The 23,392-nt window shown below is 38.1% G+C and overlaps 2 protein-coding genes across 6 annotated transcripts in view; one reads left to right on the top strand and one right to left on the bottom strand.

Moving 5' to 3' along the window:
• The window catches only part of RHBDD1 (rhomboid domain containing 1), a 199,644-nt gene that overhangs the window by 67,401 nt on the left and 108,851 nt on the right, over window positions 1-23,392 (top strand). The window lies entirely within an intron of this gene.
• KNG1 (kininogen 1) lies at window positions 5,148-23,300 on the bottom strand. 4 transcript variants are annotated; one of them, XM_075099191.1, is made up of 11 exons: window positions 23,009-23,297; window positions 19,989-20,099; window positions 18,940-19,024; window positions 16,320-16,492; window positions 14,496-14,603; window positions 12,254-12,335; window positions 10,983-11,149; window positions 9,422-9,529; window positions 8,397-8,486; window positions 6,689-6,836; window positions 5,148-6,328 (listed from the first exon to the last, which is right to left on the bottom strand). In XM_075099191.1, the coding sequence occupies exons 1-11, from the start codon at window positions 23,201-23,203 to the stop codon at window positions 6,123-6,125; spliced, it is 1,473 nt and encodes a 490-aa protein (XP_074955292.1). In that variant the 5' UTR covers window positions 23,204-23,297; the 3' UTR covers window positions 5,148-6,122. The 4 variants fall into 4 exon arrangements, with proteins under 4 accessions (XP_074955292.1, XP_074955293.1, XP_074955290.1 ...); XM_075099192.1 differs by having other exon boundaries at window positions 6,695-6,836; XM_075099189.1 differs by having other exon boundaries at window positions 5,148-6,836; window positions 23,009-23,298.

Genomic DNA, 23,392 nt, shown 5'->3' with positions numbered 1-23,392 from the left:
TAGCAGTCATGAGGCTGCTTAAGTGATCAGTCTGAATTCTAGACACCTTGTGGAACCGATGTGGTTCCACATTAATGTCCCATTAATTTTGTGGGCATTACTACTCTTAGTTAATATACAGCTAGTAGAACAGCTGGCACATATTCAGCTATAATAGATTTACTTCTCTATGATGTTTTATGGCATTAATATTTTTTTCTATTGGGTTGAATGGCAAGGAACTAACTTCTTCTGACATGCTGAAGGTTTAGAATAAGAAATAAAACAATGTTCCTTTATTGTTTAAATTTCTTTACATGTGTCTGGTGGATTTTTCAAGGTAATGAACTGTAGTGTTCTGGGCATGTAGATCAAAGTCCTTCTTCAACCATGCTATACCTCCCCGTTTTGTTGATGAGCATTATGTTCTCCCATTGAAATAATAATCCTCTGTTCTTGTCTACCCCAACTGTTTGAGTTTTGTATAGTAATCTAAGTTTTAATTAAAAATATGTCCTCCCTGGAAAAAAGGTGCAACCTCATTCATTCCCTGCCTTAATCGGTTTTGTTTGTTCACTCCCTTGGTTTTGCTCACACAGTTATTTTTTTGCTTCAAGCCAAGAGGCCTGTCAGAGCTTCTGTAGCATGTGGTAGATCATCTCCTGAATTCGTACCGTGACTTCTCATAAATGATATTTTGGGTTCAGGCTCTTCAGTTTTAAAACAAATATATTTTGGCTGAATTGTACTATTGTAGTTTTGTAAACACAGCAGAATTAGGAGCTGTGTATGAGTAGCTGGTCACAGAATAGAAAATATCTATCCCTGTTGGGTTTTTTAAGAATATTTGAGGAATTTGTATATTGGATTTTAGTACAGCTCTGTCTGTATGACAATGGCCATGCAGTGTTGTAATTTCTAATTCTGTAGCTGCTTAGATCCATTTTACGCTCAGAGCTGATATTCCTAAATTGGGAGCAATTACCTTGCCAGCTGAGAGACCTAAGAAAACAAGGAAAGAAATGGGTTCTTATGTCTTATTGAATGCCAGCATTCATCGTTAATTCTCCCCAATTTCTGTTGTCAGGTGCTTGCACATCTCTCTTCCATGGCTAGTTACACTCCATGAACTTAGCATTAGAGGATGATTGGAATTGCTGAGTGTGATTAAAAGGTCATGTCTGAATTACAGGAAAAACATCCAATAGGCCATCCATGGTAAAGCTGAGGAATTTTTCATACATGAGTTAAAATACATATTTTGTTTCATTGTCACAGAGAAGAATGAACGAGAGAGAGCACGTTAAATCCAGACAGCTGCGGAATGGCTATCAGGTGGCTCTGGATCTCAGCAGTATCACAAACGGAAGTTTAATTCAGGCATATTTTCATACCCCAGACTCCTAGTTCTGATTATCTGTATCAGCATGAATGCAATTTTTCTGGTGCAGGACTAAATTTCAATTTTTTATGTTCATGAAGTTACACTTAGAGCTTTATTTATACACCTTGCTCATAATAAGTAACTGGCAAATTTTTTAGATAACAGCTGATAGAGCGGATTAAGCTGATAGAGCTTAATATTTAAAACAGATTGTACAGATGTGGTGTGTTTACCTACAGCGATGCTAACCCAGAAGAAACACTGAATGTTAGCCCTACTAAGCCTTTCCCGGCAATCACAAACCCCTAATTTGGAGGCCGTAAAACCCCTGTGGCAAAAAATCTGCCATCTGCTGGCCAAGGAGAGAAGTACTGGTTAAGCACTGTGGTGCGATGGCTCCAGCACGATTCCAGCGATCGGAGAAACTGGTAGTTTTGGCGGGCTCTTCAGCAGCAAGTCTGAAACAGTAGCTCTCTGACAGAATATTTTTCCATTAGAAACTGCTTTTTTGTTTTGTTATAACAAATACATAATTTTATATATATTATATAATACATAATTTTGTTATAATTAATACTTTCTGCGGGTGCAGCCCCATGTCTCTTCTCACAGACCCCACCCCTGCAGGCGCCCCTTCAACTAGAACCTTGCCATGTAAACCCAATACAAGCACCAAAAAAATTAAACCCTCCAAAGATGGTCTGGAATATCAGAGCTGGAAGGTCTCTAATCACAGAACTCGCCTGTGATTTATGAGGTTGCAACTAAAGTGTTAATATACTCAAGAAATTTCATCAATTTTCAGACATGCTACTGTTCACCTGATAACATATATTGCAAGTCAAATTCCTGTTCAGAAATCTCTAGTTTCAATCATTCAGCCTAGAAGACCAAACTGTACCAGTGTAGGCCCAGTAACAGGTCACCCAGACCAAGTAATGAACACATCAATGAGAAACTGAAATGTTCCATCCTAAAAATATCAGAACATTCAGTTTCAAAACTTTTAGTTTGGAACCCTTTGATTTTTATTCCAGAATGATTTTTTTTTTGAAGTAATTCTTATTGCACGTTATAAAAACAAGAAGTCAAAACTGTCATCTTTGTATTAAACATTAATGAAACATCACATCGTCACTATAGCATGTGGTAAATTCAACACAGTCAAGAATCTAAGTCTTGGCTTTTATTACCCTGCTCTGACCACTGAGCCTGTGTTTCACTCCTTGTGGTCATGTACGTATGCTCTGTAGGGAGACCACATCAGGAGCGTGACTATCTTTTCATTCATATGAGGGAGATCGGAGATGGGAAGAAAACTTACTTCGTCTCATCTTTGTATCTTTATTTCTTTTATTGTAATTTTGCATGGATTACTTAAATTGCTACAGTAATTTAAAGAAAAACTGTTTCAAGCTTATGCTCCTTTTAATAATGCAGCAACACAAAGAGTTCCAAGTTACAGCCAAAGTTATACCAGTCAGTATTCAGAAAAAATAAAAGCAACAAACAACTAACGATAACTCTCAAGGCTTTCCTCTGCCTAGCTTTGTAAGTTTAGTACTTGTCATGTGCTAAAAAGAAAAGATAGACTTTGCATTTTATCCTGCAAGGAAAGGAATGAAAGAAGAAAATGCAGGATTTCATTAGTGATAGATCCAGGAGTTATTTTTATATCTTTCCTTAAAATGGGGCTCCAGCTAAACTGTGTGACCTCTTAAAGATTGGTAACTTAGTTTTTAGAAGGAAAGGAAGTACAGTTGTTCTGATTATACATCACCGGTCATGACAGTTAATTATCTACCTCCCTCCCTCCCTCCCTTTCTAATGTAGGCCTATATGGCAGCCAATTACACTGTGTTAAAAAAAAATATGTTTAGATGCACATAACCAGGCTGAATTTATTCTCACAGGGCCAGTTTCTAATTTTGGACTCCATGACTTTTTAAATATCATTTAATTGTAGCTTTTAATGCAGTTAGAAAAAATGAAGAAACAAACTGCACATGCAAAATCATAGTGATTCTCCCTCAACATGGATTTTCAGAAAGGCTGAGTTCTTTGGCTCACAAGTGCGGCTATCTACCACGCAAGCTGGGGAAGTAAGCAAACACAGAGGTGGTTTACCTCTCTAGGAGCCAGGCGCTGTAGTGGGGAAGCCTGCCTACGCTGTCCGGGAATGTTGACATTCAGGAAGTATTGGCTCAGTCCTGTGATTTGTAGGGAACTGCCCTGTCATGGTTGGAGAGACCCTCTTGCACAGGTCTTTTGCTTTTTATTTTTGCTGTTGTTACCTCCCTCCCCAGTTCCTGTTCTTTTTTCTCCTTGGCCAGGCTACCTTCTCCCACTTCTCCACCCCATTCACTCTGTTTCCGTATTTGCCACTATGTTGCTGCTTTCTTTTGTTTTTTTCACCCCATCCCTATCATTCTGCCCTGCCTCTGTTCTTTCTACTTCTGTGTCTTCTGACCTTTCCTTGTAGCTCTCTTCTCTTTCAAGGTCCTGCTGGACCTTTTGTGCCAAGACCTCCTGACCCTGTTTCACATTCTCTAAGCAGTCTTCATCTATCTAGTTCTTCCTCACCAGTGAGGTGACGGCACTATAAGCACAGTACTCAAAAGAAGGACGCATTCCCAGCTGTTGAGTGTATAGTCATGGTGCCGCAGCAGTCCCAGCAGTTGGGATGAACAATTTCAGAAAATATCCTTTCTGTCTCTGCAGCTGTGTTGGAGGATACTTATACTGTGGTTTCAAGTGATGCGGTCTTCACAACAAAATCAGTGAAGTGTTACCATTTCTAGCACTTTACCCTTTCAGTAGCATTTTATGGGACTGAGTAGTGGTTCAAAATAGTGAACTGATCTGTATTTATTTATTGCTGGCTGTTTTTTCAGCTCAATAAGTTATTGGATCCATACAGAGGGAAAACATATTTTAATTTGCCAGAAATATTTGGTGCTTTTCAGCTAATGTATACCACCAAAAACTCAACCTTTGGAAGATACCCCGAATAGAAAATTCAGTCCAGTCTCTAAATTATGCACAACCCAATAATGGAAGAAGGCAGATAAATTTTAGGTAACTCAAGTGTTTGCAATTTCGTAATCTGATCTGTAATATCTGTGTACCTCTGCCACATGAAAATCTGTCAGTCAGTGCCTCTACTGTGTAGTTAACATAATATGCATAGGAAATAATAAAGCTGCTTTATTTAGGATTCTCTCAGCTGCCCCTGTGTTGTGGTTTAGCCGGTGACTCAGCCGCACACAGTCACTCACTCCTCCACTGGTGGGACGGGGGAGAGAATCAGAAGAGTAAAGCACGTGGGTTGAGATAAGAACAGTTTAATAATTAAAATTAAAAAAAAAAACCAACAACAAAAATGCAATGGAAAGGAAAACAATGAGAGGCTTGAAACCCGGGGTGGGAATGAACCACTGAAACAAACCGCACGTGATGCAGCTGCTCACTGCCCAACAGTGTGCCCCCCCCCCCGCCCCAGGCACAAACTGCCCCCCCAGATATACTGGTCATGGTGTCACGTGGTATGGAAGGAACCTGCCATTGGCCAGTCGGGGTCAGCCGCCCCCACCATGGCCCCGCCCCTCCCAGCCTCCCGCCGACGTGGCAGCCGCGGGAAGCTGGAAAGGTCCCTGACCACCACCGGCACTACAGTGCAGAGAATTAACCCCTTCTCAGCCAAAACCAGCACACCCTGTTATCTCATTCAACAGAACAACTTGCTTGTAATAGACTGGTGGTAATATTAATTTGTTTAAAGAAATTGACAGGTAAAATGGGTTCCTTTATTTTATTTTGTTCTTTAAAAGATTCAATCCAGGAAATTAGATAAATGTTATTCTGCATATCTAAAAACAGCATCCTTGCTTTATATCGGCATGCTTTTGTCTTATCCATATTTGGTTGAGATTCTTCACATAATCTGCAAAATTCTTTGTGCCGTTATTTTAAACATAAGATGTGTAGACGCGGCACTTCAGGGCATGGTTTAGGAAGCATGGTAGTGTTGGGTTGACAGTTGGATTTGATGTACCAGTACTTAAGGGGCAGTTACAAAAAAGATGGAGACTCCCTTTTTACATGGAGTCACATGGAGAGGACAAGGGGGAATGGACACAAGTGGCTCTTGGGGAGATTCTGATTGGACACGAGAGGAAAATTTTTCACAGTGAGGACAGTCAACCATTGGAATAATCCCCTAGGGAAGTGGTTGACTCAGCCACATTGGACACCTTTAAGAGTTGCCTGGACAGGGTGCTGGGCCATCTTGTCTAGGCTGTGCTCTCCCTAGAAAGGTTGGACTAGATGATCCCTGAGGTCCCTTCCAACCTGTGATTCTGTGATCCAGAGGTCTTTACCGACCTTAATGATTCTATGATTCCATGATTCTATGACTCTATAACATGGTAAAATTTGATGCAGTGATTCTCTTTACATTTATAGCAACTTGAGGCATATGAGATACAACTGTAACTTCTGCAGCAGAAGGCTATTGGCTTGCCTGGTCCTTTTACTAGGCTTGTTCTGAATCATTGGTGCCACTGCCTGATTTACATCTTTGTAAACATATGCAAATATAGAGTATTGCTGTATGGTCTTAGGTCTGCAGAAGTACCGGTGACCTACTTGAGTATCTTAGCTGACAGAATAGGAGCTTTTACCTCTTCATATTTTATACATTTCAAAAGGCAGTATTTTTCTATGTATGATTTCTGAAATGAATCCTACAATGTTTGAATTATTGTAAGGCATCTGAGAGATCAAGGTCTTTCTCTTTGTTTTGGGGAGGTGTTGAGGTTTCTGTTGCTGGATTGATGTTTTCTACTGTGGAAAACAAGAGATCCTCATTTGTGAATTCTCTGGGAAAGGTAGGAGGAGCTGGAAGGTCCATAATTTGTTTCCATGGTTTTCCAGGACATCTGGGAGGAGGAGATTCTGGGCGATCTGGCAACCCATTAAGTAAAGAAGTATGAGGAAGAATTAGTGGTTCCGCAGGTGTACTGATTTCCTTTCTTGCAACCCCTGGATTAACTAGCTCTGATGCTGTTTCAGCACTGGATGATGGGAGGGTTTCATTTCGATTAAAAACCCTCTCATTGGACTCCTCAGAAGATTTGGGGTTTGGATGTTTATGTTTACCATTTTTACTGTGGTTTTTATGCCCACACCCATGGCCAGTTCTGTGCCTACAACCAATTTCATGCCTATGCCTTGTGTCAGACTCATGATCCTTTCTATATCTATGCTTGTGTTTATGCCCATATTTATGCCTGTGTTTATGCCCATGTTTATGCTCTGGTTCACCTTCACCTTCTGTTTCCTGTCCATCATCTTGTCTTGTTTCTTCGCCAGCTCTTTGCCTTTCTTCTTTATTTGTATGAGACCGTGGCTGTTCTAGCATAGCAAAGCTTCGGAAAGGTGTGAATCCAGCAGGCCTTCTTAGAAATACACCCTAAAAAACATTGCAATAATAGCCATATCTGTTACATGAACAAGAACAATAGCTTAAGATTTGAGAAATTTAGAAGCTGGCTCATTGCAGTACATAAGTAATTAAGCAAAAATATGTTATCAGATTTTTAAAGTAAACCAAATAATTATCTTTTAGACCTGTGATAAGCATGGAAACGTAAACACCCTCCCAAATAGTTCCAGAGTATTTTAGCAGTTATATGTTAAAAGAACAATTTATATATTGCTGAAATTCTGCCAGTTTAACACGTGAATGATGCTACAGTGAAGAAAATGTATACTGGTTCTAATTTATAAGCAATACAGTTGATTTCTAGGACTACATGTCCCTGCACTTGTTAGAGTATAACACTCTGATGTATAAAACCAGTTTATGCTAAAGGCGAGTACATCTCTGAGTTGCCTCAATACCAGCATATACAAAAGATCTGGGTTGTTTTGTTATATGAAATGCAACTATTCAATTTTTTTGTTTCTAGATTTGACATATGCATTTCATAAGACTACTTAGAAATAACAGATACAGGTTAAAGCTGATAATATGAAACAGTCAGTTGTTATTGAGTAGTCTCTGTTTCCCCATAACTGTTCAACTGGAAGACAAAGACTGAATGCATGGTGTAGAGTCACTATCCAACATGGGCTCAATTTCTGTTCACCAAAGTGTCTGGTCATTATCTAGCTGCAAATCAGAGTTGTTTGGGATGGAGCTAATTTGAAAGCTGATGTGGGTACAATATTGTAGTGAAAACAAAGAGGAGAGATGTTTATTTGTTGATACATAATGAATTAATAGGTAGTTATGAAGGTGCTAAGCTCAGCGAAGTTATTGAATACAAATGCAAGTTAATCAATCTCCCTTTATTCAGTGTATCTTCTCTTCGTCATTGGGGAGCATGGGAGCCCCTGCATTTATTAAAAAACCTGCAATCATCAGAATTAAAAAAGTTCTGATAATTAAAAAAAAATTATATGTCATTCTGAAATTTTCAAACTGACCCATGTTCAGGGCTAGTTAATCAAGGAGCTGGGCAGGAACAAAACTGAAAGATCTTCCTGCAGAGATTGACAGCTTGTGGCAGGAGATCTGCTACTTGACTAATATGAAAAGATTCACAGAGCTTTTGAAATCTGTGGGGTATAATTATTGTGTTGCCAAATACATTTTTGTCTCAATTTTTAAACCTAGTGTGAATGGTAATTCAAAAGAGCTGATGCGGCTTGATACTTCAGAGCTTAACTGATAATGCAAAAGAGTAGTCAACAGGCAGAATCTTCTCTCCGACCTGTTGCTTTTGTATTTCCGTAATCACTGTGTTGTCCACTGTCTCACCTTGTGGTGAAACTGCCTTCGATGTAACAAGTTGCTGAGGTTAGAAGGTGAGAGGGAGGACTGTGTTATTACTGAGGTTGATAAAAGAACTACGTGTTCCTTTTTTTCTGGTACAAAATATGGGATAATTTGGAATGGATGAGAATTTAATGACTGCCTTTGTTCTACACTCTACTTATGATGATGGGTAATAAAGAGGAATCATACCATTGACCGTTCAATAGAGCAGTTAACCTGGGGAAAGGTTTTATTCTCCCATGGAGTCACATAAATGTGTGCTTCGCATAGCAATGGTGCCTGTTGACAGAACAAAAATCAACTCCTTGAGGCAACAAAACATCAGACACAAAGGAATAGAGTTGTGCATGAAAAAAAATTTTTTAAGAATACTTATAAATATACCATCTTAGTGATGGAGACTTCTGTATTGGGACACATCACTACTTAGCTTTTAGAGGTTATAGTATGTCTGTATGAACACTGTAATTCAACTTTTGATTGGAGATTGGATCTTGAAAAATTGGATTTTTCATCTCCAGCACTTTTGGAGCACTAACTCTTTAATCTTCATGATATTCCTAAGAAATATATTTTGTGGTGGTATTTCTTCTGCTAAAAATTGGGAAATTGAGATAGACAGAAAGGCTTTTTTTTTTCTATTTAGTGCCTGCCACACTAACAGATTTTAAAACCTCACAGGTAAGCACTCTTCATATGGTGGGAAAAGAGAGGGGAAATCAGGCCCTTCTTTCCCAACCAACTCCCTTGCCAGTGGTTTCTGGCCATATCAGCATTACTTTCCAGTGTCTGGAACACATTTTGCCATATCAGTAGCATGCACGTTATAGAGAAACATCATTCCTTTGCACACCAGTAACCCTCCAATCTCATGTTTTACTTAGGTGCAAGTCTACAGAGTCAGGAGTATTGCAGCTATTTCATTTCACAGCAGCCTCCTCCCCTCCTTTCTTTGATTCATTATTATCAGAAGCAAGCTCCTTTCACTTTGCAGTAAGCACTAATCCTGGCTTGGAGTGACTTTGTTTAAGCTTCATGTTTTACTAACACTGTCACTGGCTTGGGTTACAAACAGTGAAAGGTGTCCTTCTTGAAACCTCTCTGAAAGAGGTAACGGAACTCAAGATGTAATGTTACTTAAGTGTTTACAATTTCTGGTGCAAATGAATGCGTCCCATAGGAACATTACAGTTGGTGACATCGTCATTACTTACACTGCCTGATGTGGCTTCACAGTCTTCATGAAGTTTTTTGAACTCTTTCTTTGAGCAGTTTGTCTTCTGGACTGCAAATTGTATACGGTAGATTTCTCCTGCAACCACCTGAAAAATCAGCGAGAAGGCTTTCTGAGGTAAAGGCATTTTATTGAAAAGGCTTCACAGGAAAGATGTTCTTCTACAAGCTTATACTACTTATATCCTACAAGTCCTGACCACTGGGACAACAGAGGTTAAGAACAACATAAAATATGTAGCAGAAAACTATCTGCTTCTAATCGTCTTTCTCCAGTTCCCATTCTCAAAATTTCCAGCCCTGAAATCGAAGGAAACAGGTCAGAATAATATCAGACCTGGAGTTTTGGCTTTGTTTTATTGGATGCCTGTAGTAATTTCATTAATAACAAATGAAATTATTAGAAATACTACTGTAGAGAGCAAAATATGATGTAAGAAAAGTGGAATGTGAGTAAAATGAAGTGTGTGATGAACAGGGTCAGTTGAAAATGAACATATTTGCCAAATGCATTAAGGAGAAGAAACTGCATGGGTTCAAGAACGTGCCTGGTACGAGTTCTCTTAGTATTTTTTACAGAGGCCAAGATAATATATCTTGCTACAGAGACAGCAGGGAAACTATGAAATTCTGTCTCTTTTAAGTCTATTTAAAAAATGTATGCGTGCTAATATCAATCATGGTATGAAAAATTAAAAAGAAAAACGCTTGAAAGAAGAAAAGAATGTTTAAAAGAAGAAAAAGCGCACATATTATTAGTACGAGATAACATGAGCTATTCAGAAAAACGCTGTTGTGCTTTTAGTGCCTTCTCCAGTGGTACCCCTCATGCTCAGGGGGAGTTCTTGACAAAATATTTCTGAACTACTCCACTGTCTTATTTTCAATTCTGTCCTAAACCTCTGTTTTGATATGTTGGGACAGTAAAAAAGCCAAATGCAAATGTGGACCAATATTATCCTCTTGATTCCTTGTTCTTCTTTATCCAGCTGTATTTATCTGTATATCTTAAATTATGCACAGATGTTCTTTTCTGAATCTAGCTGGAGTATTATTAGCAGCAGAATCAGTATATAAATTAACAGATTTCTAAGGGAAACGGGAAGCCCCTTTTCTTGGAGCTTACAGCTACTGTAGGGTGGACAGTGCCTAAAATAACATAGTGTTGGTGGGGTGGTTCAAGTGGGTAGTTTCGTCTAATAAATCTTTTCTATTTTAGAAGTCTAAGGTCTGTTACAAAGGCTGGTAAAAAGTGGGGTAGATATACAGAAATCAGATACCCTAAGTCAACCTTTTTCCCATGCTTTTAAAATAATGTTTTAAGAAAAATAAAAAAATTAAGATATGGGAGATATTTAAATCACTTCTGAATGCAAACCAAGATGGAGAAAATTTTGCAAGAAAAATTGCATGAAAAATTACCACATGTATCAACGCTTAGAGAAAAGCATCATTTCAAATCTAAATACAAACTTTAGCTAACATTCACTCAGACCAATAACATTGCCATATCTGTTCCTCATCTCTGTGGTAGATCCCAACCTGAACTGTCGCTGTTTCTATTTCTCCAACTTTATAGTAGAAATCATCATTGCTCTCTGAATTATACTTCTCCATAGAAACCTTCAGTAGTTCCTTCAGTTCTGGACTGTCTTTTGGGATAGTCGTCGGACAACCAGAGCAAGCGTCATGAATTCCCTTGTCTTCAGCTGAAAGAAACCAATAGATTTCAGATCTAAGGAACGAAAGATTCAACGTAGATATAGGCTGGAAAAGCAGTTAGTTATACACCCCTGCCTTCTGGAACGCTTTGTATTTGGGTCTATCAAATGAAACCAAAATATCTTGGAGTTTTGTATGATCAGCATTATCATATCTTGGTTACCTAAAAGAGCACTGCATCAGCACCTAGTGTCGCATTGGACACTTAACAGTTTTCTCATAAAACAAGAATTGTGCGTATCAATTGCAGGTAGTTAGCAAGTAAAGAGAGGGAACATCTATACATATGGAAGGACCTGAATCAGGTGAAACAAAAGGTGCATCTTATTGGCAATGAATGAGTGTGTTGAAGAATATCATTATCATTTCTTGAAGAAAACCAACTCTGAATGGGCAAGAATGCTGCACTGATTAAAAGGGTTAGAGCTGTACTCCCTGTTCTAAAGCTCTGGAGCTGTGATAATCTGTGTCCAAATAGATGGCTGGAGGAAAAAGTCACAAAAAGAAAACGATTTGGGAGTATGACTGTAATGCTAGGGAAAAAAATAAGCCTCTAACGCATCAAATGTAAGTATAACCATGCAATATGGGGGGGGGGGGGGGGGGAAGTGGTGGTATCAGTAGTTATCAATTTTGGACAAAATCTTAAACTTGTCAGCTCCTTTGCCTTTCAAATGAATACCTTGGAGCTCTTTGGAAAGTTGGAAGTTGTTATTTATTTAAACAATGTGATATTAACCTGCTTATCATTGTGGTGGAGAAGGAATCAATTTTTGTAGGACAGTTATACTCTGACTTTGTATCTATTAATCTCCAAATGAGAGTCAGCAACCAGCTCCATGCCATGCAGGTAGGGCAGTGTACAAATGATAAAATGTAATTTTCAGCTGCATATAAAATACTTGCAGGAAGTGAAAAAAACCTGTGGTAATATTTCATTAAGAGGCAGTGCTTTTTTGGCCCCAGAAGAATTACTTACTTGTGTTATTACCTGTTTTCATCTCTAGCTTTTTTATTTTGTCATTTTTTACAATTGTAAGAAAGCATTGAAAATTGCAGAATTTTTAAAGTTAATAGTGCCTATGACATACCTGGAAACTTGCATTGGCTTTCAATATCGACCATCTGCCCATGAAGATTTTCAAATGCTTTGGCATCACATTTACCTATATGCTGGAGTAAAAAACCCAAAAGAGCTCCTTGTTATTTAGAAATAATGAACAAGCTCACATCGTAATGCCTTCCTGCTAACAGAATAAGTCAAACATACTATTAATGATTCATTCCTTCCTTCAATATATTGGGAGCAAGAAGCCTGACAGACAGTCTGCAGAGCCAATAAACAATCAAGGTTCAAAAGGACCACTCAGAGAAAATAAAACCGTAAAAGAGAAGCTAAATGAACTATTTGTATGTGTTCGTTACAGAAGGAAATGGAGAAGCTTCCAAGCCAGAATCCTATTTTATGGAGAGCTCACTGGAATTTCTGTCTCAAACTGTAAAGACTAAAAAGAAGATTATGCAATTAACAAATCAAACATTACTGAGTTTCTTGTATTTACTCAAGTCTTCTAAGGGAATTGTGGTAGGTGACTTGCTTAAAATAGCCTTGATATCTTAGGGTTGGAAGAAAGCAGATGTTGATCCTGTTCTTTTTTAAAAAGGTTATAGGCCCATAAAACTGATGTCTCAACCATTCAAGTGATTAGAAATGGTAATAAGGAAAGAACTAGGAGGCATGAATACATCAAAGAGAGGACAGGGTTTCCATTGTAAACATAAGTTGTATTTTGCAGATTTGTCAAACTTCTTCAGAAGCCACAACAAAAGTGGATAAAGACACCCTATGATAAAGTGTATGTAAATTTTCCAAAAGGTTTCAGTGAAATCCCTTACCAAAGACTCTAAAGGAAACGAATCAACTATAGAATAAGAAGGAAGTCTGTTAAAAATCAGGATCAAGATCTTAGGGCTATGACATATATGTGAAAATGTCACCCATAAAAAAATCTGCTTAGTGATGGTTTAGAAAAAAAAATTTTAAAATAACATCAAGGCTTATTATCCAGGTTAAAGAGAATGACATTATGCCCCACTATAGCCCTGTGATTCACATGCATGTTGAATACAGGGTGCAGTTCTCATCCTCCCATTTCAAAATGAATAATACAGAGCTGAATAAAGGTATGGAACAAATTCCATGGAATTTGGTCATTCCAAGGTATGGAATATTCTTGGAATATCATATTCTAATAATACCTGTCGATGATCTATTAGCAGGGCTGCTTAACATTTCAGGGGATAAGTGATAAAGATCCAATCCCACAAACCCTGCATGGTCAAAGCAGTTTGTGAATGAGGTAGCACTCCTGCATTATGTGAGGTGGACAGAAGTTGCTACCTCTAGGTGACAGGTTGGGAAACTCCGACCCAAGCAGATTAAGTAACTTCCTTAAGATTTAAGGGCAAGCACGACTAATGGAGAGATTTCCTTCAGCTAGCCTGGTAAATAATAGGAGACTGAGAATCACAGTATTGTCATTCTTTCCTTTTTTGATCAATGCTTCTGAAACATTCCTGAGACATCCGAGGAGTAATTTTCAAACAGGGGAGGCTCTTGAATGTAACACTCAACATTGCACCTCCACAACAGCCGAAACAGATGCAAGTCAGGACTCCTGCAGTCCCTCCCCTCCCATTTACCATTTACCATCACTGTTCATTATAACTGCACGTTCCTGCCCTCTACCTTGTATTTGCTGAAATGTTTGCCTGACCCCATAGTAAGCAGGTTCAGGGAGGCTGGTTGAGAGAGCAACCCTCTGGTTGTGGTACAGTGAATTCTGTTCAAGGTCAGAGAAGCAGAGGAAGTACTTGGTTTTGCAACACTGTTTAGCTAGAGTATGTATGTTTATTGATAAATTTATTTTGAAGCTTTCTTATTTGGACTGTGGTAGAGGTTAAGGATTAGTTCAGCTACTTACTTTTCTTAGAAAATATGTCTTAAGCTGGAAAAAACAGTGCTAATTATAATTATTGCTTTTTGGGTTGTACCCGAGTAACTCTTTGAACATCTGGATAGGAACTTCAAGGGATTTATTATTTTGGTGGGACTGTTTAGAGTCTATAATCTGTAAATATTTCAGTGGTCATCTTCATCACTGGTTTAGGAGAAGGCATGGATGTTCTAATTGCACAGACAGTTTCTATAGCCTGGATTTAAACTTCATTCACAAAGTGAAGCAAGACTACAAATATTTTCTTGAGTCAAATCTCAATGATCATTTGTTAATATGGCATTTTCTTGATAAACAGATTTTGAAGATTACTTACACCTCTAGAAGTAATTTTGCACTCTGGAGTTAAATCTTGAAATTGGTCTTTGGAGCAATTAGTCTCCTCAATATCATATTTAATTACGTAATTCCATCCAGCTACCACCTGGAACAGATATTTAGGAGATATATTATGTAGACCAATACAACCCTGGAAGTTAAACCATTAAATGTGATTAGCAAAGAATGCAAAAATATTCTTCTAGTGACTTCCATTCACCAAATCACTGTGCAGTCACTGAGTCTGAGAGTATTCATGGACAGCAAAAAAAATCTTGTCCTTGTGATACAAGAAATAAACTAAGCCACGCATATATTAGAAGTGCACTTTCTATTTGGATTCCACTTCTCCTGACAAGCCTGCAGCCTCATAATGCTTGGTTTCTTGCACTTTCCTCCAAAGTATCTGTTACTTATTACTCCCAGTGACAGAAAGCTGGTCTAGATAGATGACTATACTAACACAGCTTGGCAAGTCCTACATTCCTGAGCATGGGACATAATAAAACAGTGTCTGAGTAATGTAACTTTATAGTGCTGGCATCATTTGTTATTGAGTGTCCTGCATTTATCACCTACCTATAACTGTGTCCGCCTTGAGCTTTATCTTCTCCCACCTGCTGTTTTGTTCAGATTTGTGACCCCTTTTTTTCATTTTCTCCCCAGGAAGCAGTTCAGTTTTCCTCACTGTAGCTACTGCTTCTCACCCATGAAATCCCTCCATGTCACAGTGTTGGGTCAGGTAACATTGGAGTAAAAAAGTGAAATAAGAATCAAATATAGGAACTTCCCATCCCAGATCAGGTGGAGAACTCTGACTAGTCTCTGTTGGCCAGAAGTAATGTGATGGTTCTCTTCCCAGCTGCTGGATTGCAGTCTGTCTGTGACATTTTGTCTTAAATGTTGTGCAAGCTTGTCTTTCAGCTAAGACGATCGTTGCCCTCAGCAAATAGAAAGATGACAGTCTGAATTAAATCATGGGTCAAATTGACATGAGTCAAGGTGATGCTTTTTGGCTAACTAAATACATGCACATTCCAAGAAAAGGGTCTGTATTTGGCATTGGGTTATATACTAGTTAAAAACCACATAAGAAACAACTTTCCAGCAACATCACACCAAGCCATAGGATATCCTTTCACAGGGAAATAATTTTTGCATGGAATACCAGATGATGCAGAATTTCTGCAACCTGAGCAGTCCTTTCTTGCAAAGCAGCTATTCCTGAGCGCCAATATCTTTCAGCAAGTGTCATGCTGGCTTTTTGTTTTTCTTACCCGTTTTTGCTGAATGGGGTTTACCCTATAGCGTATAGCAGCTGCTGACATATGGGTCCTATTGCATTACAAAAACATAGATGCCTGCTGCTGTTTGAGAGGCTGTAGAGTATGAGACATCTGTGCAGGCTGGCAGTTTTGGCACAGAACCTAGAAGAAATCTGCTCCTGCTGCAGCTTTAGGGAGAGGCCAAGTGGAATACCAGAGAGCACGTGAGATGACACAAGATGCCTGTGTCAGCACTGAATGCAAATAAACTGGTGCTAAACAGTGGTTAGATAAAACTGCAGATAAAGAAAAAATATGTTTACTACCAGTTTGTAAAGTTGACAGCTCTGAAAATCCAGTAGATAACAGGTTATGATTCCTTATAAATTATGAGAATTAGTTACAGGGTCTACACTCTGTATGCGTTTTTTATGCTTTTATTATAAAGTATAAGCCACCTTAAAATCAGAAAAGTGTACATAAAACAACTAAGGTACCTGGTTTGGGGGGAGGAGGGGGTGGTGTTCATAAAATATAGAGAAAAATCATACACAAACCTGTATTTTGGCTTCTTTTATTTCCACAAGCTTAAAAAGGGCAGGTTCATTGCTGTGCCTGTTAAACTTTTGAATGGCTTGTTTCAGAATTTCTGACACTTCTAAACTGTCACTTGATATAGGATGGAAGCATCCAAGACATGTAGCCTTAGCAACTGTTATCTTCGGTGTAACTGGAAGAGAAACAAACCAAAAACATACCGGGCTTCATGTAAAACAGCCCCAGGTTTTAATTTTTCCTATCTGGGAATGAAAGAAAAGTGTCAATAAGCAAGGACCTTTCCTGTTTTTAATTGGAGTGATCAACCAAATCCACATTCCAGTTTCAGGGCCTGCAAAGACATTCATTGTACTTAGAAACATGCTTTGGTTTGTGGTGGTAGGGGCCACCCATGACATTTGGATCCAGGCGTGATTTCAGCAGAAACCTTCATTCAGAGGAGTGCATTCAGGAGTCTGAAAAAACCTTCAATGTAGTTTTGACACCACTAAGGAAGTGTGATCCCTCATTCAGTCGGGGAAGAGCCAATGGAGGCTACAGCCAAGGAGATGTTCTTCAAAGTCTTCGGAGCTCACCCACTGTGTGCAGCTGCTTACTGTCCTCACCATGTTCCAGGATGGGGACTTTGACAGAGTGTTTTGGCTCACCCATGTGAACTGGTCTGACTCTGAGCTCCTTAGGGATTGTAGCTGAACTAGTCTACTGCTGTGTTGTTTGAAATCCCCCTGTTAGTCACTTTGGCTTCCAGTTACCACTTGGTGTTACCTTCAGGCTTAACCAACTGGATTGGCTGTGCATAGACAAGCTTGACAGGGATCTTCAAACTTCTGTTTCCTGCTACTAATCCTATTAACTCTCTTTCAAGTAATCATGGATTGGGTTTTCATAAATTAATTTTATAGTCCAGTACGTAAATTAATTTCATGATTCAGTGAGCTTGAGAGCGAAAGTGGGACAATATGTGGTCTCTGTGGAATTGAAGTAAAATTTGTATGCTTGATTCTCAGCTGGCATAAACTACCTTTAATGGAGTTATGCCAGCTTGCACCAGCCAGGAAACCAGTCCAGGGTCAATATGGTCAAACGGTTCCACCAAGGAGGATGAACGGTATGGTACCTAACATGGTGGGGAAATCCCTCACCAGTAGGGTCAGTTTTTTCACTCTTTCTGTTTGAATACTTTGGATTTGAATAATACATTTGAATAATTGATGTATTGAATAATACAATACATTTGGAATATCTCAGTGCAAGCAATACTACTTAGTCTTAGCTTTCCAAGGGGTACTTGAACCAAGTCCAACCCTTCATATTTCTAGCATCACTTATTTTGACTCAGTAATGACAAATATATACATGTTACAGAAAAAGGTGTCTATGTTTTCAGGGAGTAATCACAAAGGAGATGATAAAACAACAGTACACCCAGTTCTAAACTGACTGTAGTCTCAGCATTTTTGTAAGTGCTGAACAAACATGTATTCTTTCTTCAGAGTTGCTATAACTTGGCAACAAGAGATGAGCTTCTTAGGCTGAATACATGATTAATTTTATTTATGTATGTTTTTCTAGCTTTCTAAGCAAAGATTCAAATGCAAGTTTCCCCTGCATTCTCTGTGGGATTCACACACCTTTTACTGGCAACTAGATGTCACCATTGCCCTACAAATGCATCTAAACCAAGCAGCATTCATTCAGTAGCAGAACATGGAGTTTGTGCGTACTGCAGTTCCTAGAAGGACATTGGCTGTAGGTATATCTTGTTTAAAGCTTAAACGGCTAACTAGGAACAAAAACGAAAGATAAGCTGCCAAACATCTCAGAAATCACAGTAAATATTTCTGTAGCTAATATGCACTTAGCTCCCTGCTAGCAGTTAGATGGATATTTCAAAACTAGCTTGGCTATGTCTTACATGAACACTAGGCATAGGCACATAACAATCTCAGTTACAAAGCTTTAAAACAACGTGATCTCTTTCTAATAAAGGAAATTACTATGTAGTACTGCTTATCGTTAAGGTCTAAAAGAGATCACAGCCTCTCTTCCATAATTACATCACTGCTAGATTTTTATTTTGTAAATGAAATTTTATGGTCCTTTTTTTTGGTTGGGATAAATATTTGTTTGGGTAAATTTTAACAGAAATAATTTAAACATTTTTAGTTCAGAGAAAATTAAGGTACAATTTTGTCATATAATTTTTTTTCTAATAATTTCTGCCACAATTTTATACTTGAATACATTAGGACAGAAAATTAAAATGTGACAAATTGTATCTACTCTTTAAGTTACTGATATGCTTTTGGTCTTAAGCAAATTAATTTTAACTTGGTGCAATTCCAGTGTTTGAAGACACTTACTACACATGCATGTGCCAATTTTCATTACCCTAGATAGAAACTGCCAGTGCTTCCCTGACTTAGCCTATATGTGTGTAACAGTGAAGTGAAATTTTATGTTTAACGTGTAGTTGCTTATGGAGGATTATTTATAAATGTCTGAATAGAATGATAAGGAGCTCCTACCTTTAAAATTACCTGAAAGTCTCAATATTATATTTTTCCCATTCTTATTTGTCAACAAACTTGTTGAATGCTGCCCCAAAGAGCTACATACCTGGAAAAATTTGGCAATTTTGCAAAACATTACTTGTTTCTTCAGTGTTATTCATGTGAACTTGAGCTGTGCATTCTCCTGTTTTCTGCAAAAACATATGACAACATTTGTCTGAACCTTGCTGAAGAAACATATGGTGCTATATATTCCTCTAGTTATACAAAATTGACAGCTGCAAATTGAGTTTGGGGAACAAGTTCATGTGTACATTTGTAGTAATGTCTAATTCGCTGTTTTGTTACTGAAAAGGAATGGTTTTGTTGATTGTGAGGAGAGTATGGGATGAACTGAGCAGATCACTTGAAAGACTGCTTTGAATCATGATTGATGCTTATTAATTAACTACAGAATTTACAGTCAGAATAATGGAAATGAATGCACCCTCATAAGTAAAGTCTGTATAAATTGTGTATTTACCTAATTTACTCTCTGCTAGTAGAGGATATGCAGCAATGACCATTGCATTTCACATTGATTCAAATGATATCATCACCTTTGCATTGTGTACTGTGTAAAATAACAGGGACTTCCACTGGGAATGTGCAGTGTTCCTGCATGCTGTGTGCCCCAATTGTACCTCCTCTAGAGGTGCTCTCTAGTAGCATGGGCCAGACATGCTTTGCACTGCTAAAAACCCTCTGGTAAATTTTCTGCCATAGTGGCTTCCAGGTCAATATTTTTATTGGTGCAGATATGAAGTCAATTTGGTTATGCAAATTTCCATTATACCAAATTAACAGAAAGTTTTACAGCCCTCACACTCTTACTGTGCATGTATCTTATGTTGGATTTATTGTGAACCTTCATACTGAAGCACTGAAACGTTCCCTTCCGCACATATTCAGAATTATAACAGTAAACTCACTAATACAATGTTAACTTCAGAGCTGTAAACATTTCTGTACCGCACTTTAATCCTATAAGCTCTCAAAAGTAACACAGCTAAAAAAATTTAAATTCTGTACTGTATTTTTCCCCAGGCAACTTCAGTCCTGGTCATTATGCTGATGTTTCTGTACAGAGAACTTGTAAAGAGGTCAGATACTTACAGCCTCTGTAGATACTTTGTAATCACAGTCTTGCCAGAGTTTGTTTTCCTCAGTGGCACAAATGGTTTCTTGTATTCGATATTTCACATGGAATTGTGTGTCAAGACCTGCCTGAATAAAAACAACATGCATGCCACCATTTGCATAGTAATAAAGTGATAAGTAATAAGTGAAGAGAGCTTCAAAAAGTAAATACTATCCATTGGTTACCTTATATTTTATAGTATGGTTTCAGATTAGCTGCTGGTCTCTCTGCAAGGTCTCCCAAATCTTGGTCATTCAATAATTATCTAATTATATTACTCAGCCCTTACCTACAATTACAATATGTTGATACAATAGACATGCTATGCTCAACAACCTTCATTTTAAATTGCAGTACCAAGGGCTTTAAAACAAGAAAGAAGTGGTTAGGTTTTATATTCAAATGTACTTCAAATAAGCAAATTTGGGTTGCTGCTTGGATAGTTAGCATAATTACCAGCTTGGAGGACTGTGCTCCTGTCTGACTCCCTCACTCTCACTCTTGGCCTTCTCCCAGATCCGTCTACTTTCCTTCTGTACAACTCTACAGGCAGCCCAGAAACAGCAGCCAGCAACCCTCAGGCAGCCTGGCAGTGCCCAAACTGCCTTTACCCAATGGTAACAGGGTAGTTAAGCTGCCTTGCCTACTCCGGGGAAAGGGGCGAGGAGGGCATATGCTCTGGAGACAGCCTTTGGCAGTGCCTGCAGTTTTCCTGTAGGCATTAAAGGCTGAGCTGCTCATGAGGGTAGCCTCAGGAATCCCATAAAATGAAATACAGACAAAGTATTAAGCAGAGTTTGGCCTGACAGGTGGAAGTGTTTCTGATGTATGTAAACCAGTAGCAGGCATTATATCCTTGCCATAAACTGAGTAGTGAGCTTGTGCCTACAGGTAACATTAACCTACTGCAAGGTTTCTGGTTCACCCTTTAGAGGAGATATAAAGCCAGAAGTTACTAATCTTTTACAGCCACTAAAAATGCTCTGACAGTGTGTCTTTTCAAATACAAACACAGGCAGTTGCTGTACATTAACACTGGTTATCCTCAAATGATACTGCTGGGAGAATTACATGATAAGTCTCGCCTTAGTGGTACCAAGAAAGTGAAGCTGAGCTGATGTGGGTGGAATATACTGAATTTACGCAGTATTATTACACAGAATTATACTCTGTGTTCTCTCAATTCCTGTCATATATTGCTACAACTATGAAGAGGTGCAGAGGTACCTGATCTAACAGTTGCAGACTGTAAAAGAGGATGAAAGGGTCTCTAAAAACATCATGGACTTAATCTTCAGCAGGTATACATTGACATTTATGGAGCTACATCAGTTTATACTATCTGGGATGTGGACTTAAAAAGAGCCAAATTCTGTTCCCTGTTACAGTGTTCTAAATCTGCAGTAAACCAGCTCAGTGAGTAAACGAAATACATGAGAAAAGACATTATTTCTGTATGTTATTTCCTGTTGGTTTATTGCATTGTTATCATGAACAGCTATGCCTTTAACTGGGGCAGGTTCGATCTTTCACCAGTCAGCTTTTAAGTTTTATTACTTTATCAATAATGAATGTACATGAATATGTAATAACCAGCTACTTAATTAATGCATTCAACATTGTGAGACTAGTGGCGAGTAAATTCTATACTCTTTTTTTTTTTTAAAAAAAAGAGCATCAAATATGAGGAAATCTCTATTGCAATTTATTTTCTCTGGTTTTTTATTTAACGTCATGGTCAGATCAACGATTTAAAGTAATAATTGATTTCCACCTCAGATCTTTTAAGAAAAGGAAAGATGGATATCTAGAGAAGGAAAGATGAATAAAATTGCAATAAATACGTATTCTTAAAAATAGAACATTGTCTAAGATAAAATACCGAAACTAATATCTGTCCTTTGGGAACATCAGCAAAAGGAAGATGGTGTTACAGATCTGATATAAAGATGTTTGCATTTGGCTGTTGTTAAGGATGTATGTAGTTCAGTGAAGACAGTGGGACTACTCGTTGTTTAATATTTACTGTATAAAGGGTTTGCCAGATTTTGGTCTTTGTCACTACATGCTAAAATCTTCCCAGTTTGAAAACAGGAAAACCAGAGGGTAGGTGCCAGGAGATGTGGGTAGTTTACTGTAAGGCATTTAGCAATTCATGTCCTCTTTCTGAGGTCAATTTCCATCTGGGTAAAGTGTCTTGTGATTTTGGAGTTAAAAATATTCTCTCTGACACTGGGTTTCTTGTGTTTTACATCTGAAAATTCAATCCAATAGAAGAAAAAATGCTGATGTTGTTTTCAAGTAAAGTAATGCTTGTCATTATTATGGTAATATCATCTTTGTATGCCTCTCAGAGGTAAATACTCTTTTGTTAGTTAATGCTATACAGAAGGACTCCAGGCAAAGGATCATGTTTCATTCTTTTTTCCCTCTGTAATTTTAGCTGTCACCCTATTTGACTAAAATACCACCTAGTGCTCTTAGATAGATCTGTGACTCAGGACTAGTGTCAATCAAATAATATTCACGAACAATTTATTGAAAGCATTGCCAAATTTTATCAGGTCATTCTTTTTTGTGTGTGATACCAGCTCTTCCCAAGTGAAGATAATATTCAGGTTTTTTAATAAGTGTGGTTTTGCCATTGATCTGAAAACCTTACTGATGATGGAAAGGGGTAGAATTCCCAACAGAGAAAGGAGAAAACAGAATAGACTAGTAAAACAAATTGTATTAGTGATAGAAATTTTCTATTCTTTAGTCCTTGCATTAACAAGCAATTCACCGGCACACATAGTTCTGTTGATAAGAACATAATATACAACCCTTCTTGTCATAGTAACGAGTATCTTACTGTGCAAGTAATTTATTTGATTTTTTTAAAAACATTTTTGGAAGACATTTTGCTGTCATGCTTGCTCTCTTATGAGCAAGATGGAGATAATCTGATTCAGAGTGCATAAACAATTCCAATTTTTTTTGAAGGTCTACTTACAGTTCTCTTGGCTTCCATCACCATGTATAAAGCAAACTGATTATCAGTTGCTCTGTCTCCATTGTATTTCTTCAGTGCTGTGTCGACAGCTTTAAAGACATCAGGGTCATCACAGTCTAAAAACTCAAATGGAAGAGGGTTGGCTCTGCTAGAGAAAAAACTACAGCAGAGTGCTAATACAATGAAAGGTTTCATAATTGTACAAAAAAGGCCCCCTGAATTAGAAGGCTCTTTTAAAACCAAATGGAAAAATAATGCCTGACAGGGTTTTAGTCATCTCTTCTGTTTTTCAAGAGCAATAGCTAAGTAAACAAAATGAGTAGGTTGCTCGGGTTGGTTGGTTCTCATCATACCCTGTTTATACTGCAAATAAACTTCTGAGTT

The sequence above is a fragment of the Phalacrocorax aristotelis genome, chromosome 7, assembly GCF_949628215.1.
Source record: "Phalacrocorax aristotelis chromosome 7, bGulAri2.1, whole genome shotgun sequence".
Classification (NCBI taxonomy): domain Eukaryota; kingdom Metazoa; phylum Chordata; class Aves; order Suliformes; family Phalacrocoracidae; genus Phalacrocorax; species Phalacrocorax aristotelis.
Note: the sequence above shows the minus strand (reverse complement) of the source record. Positions and strands in the feature narration are given on the sequence as shown.

Excerpts from the sequence above, each read along its gene's own strand:
- KNG1 (XM_075099189.1), bottom strand. The coding sequence starts at position 23,203 with ATGAAACCTTTCATTGTATTAGCACTCTGCTGTAGTTTTTTCTCTAGC. Across the intron at positions 16,493-18,939 it reads AAATTGCCAAATTTTTCCAG|TTACACCGAAGATAACAGTT; the intron begins GTATGTAGCTCT and ends TTTCTCTTCCAG. Across the intron at positions 11,150-12,253 it reads AAGCCAATGCAAGTTTCCAG|CTGAAGACAAGGGAATTCAT; the intron begins GTATGTCATAGG and ends GGTTTCTTTCAG.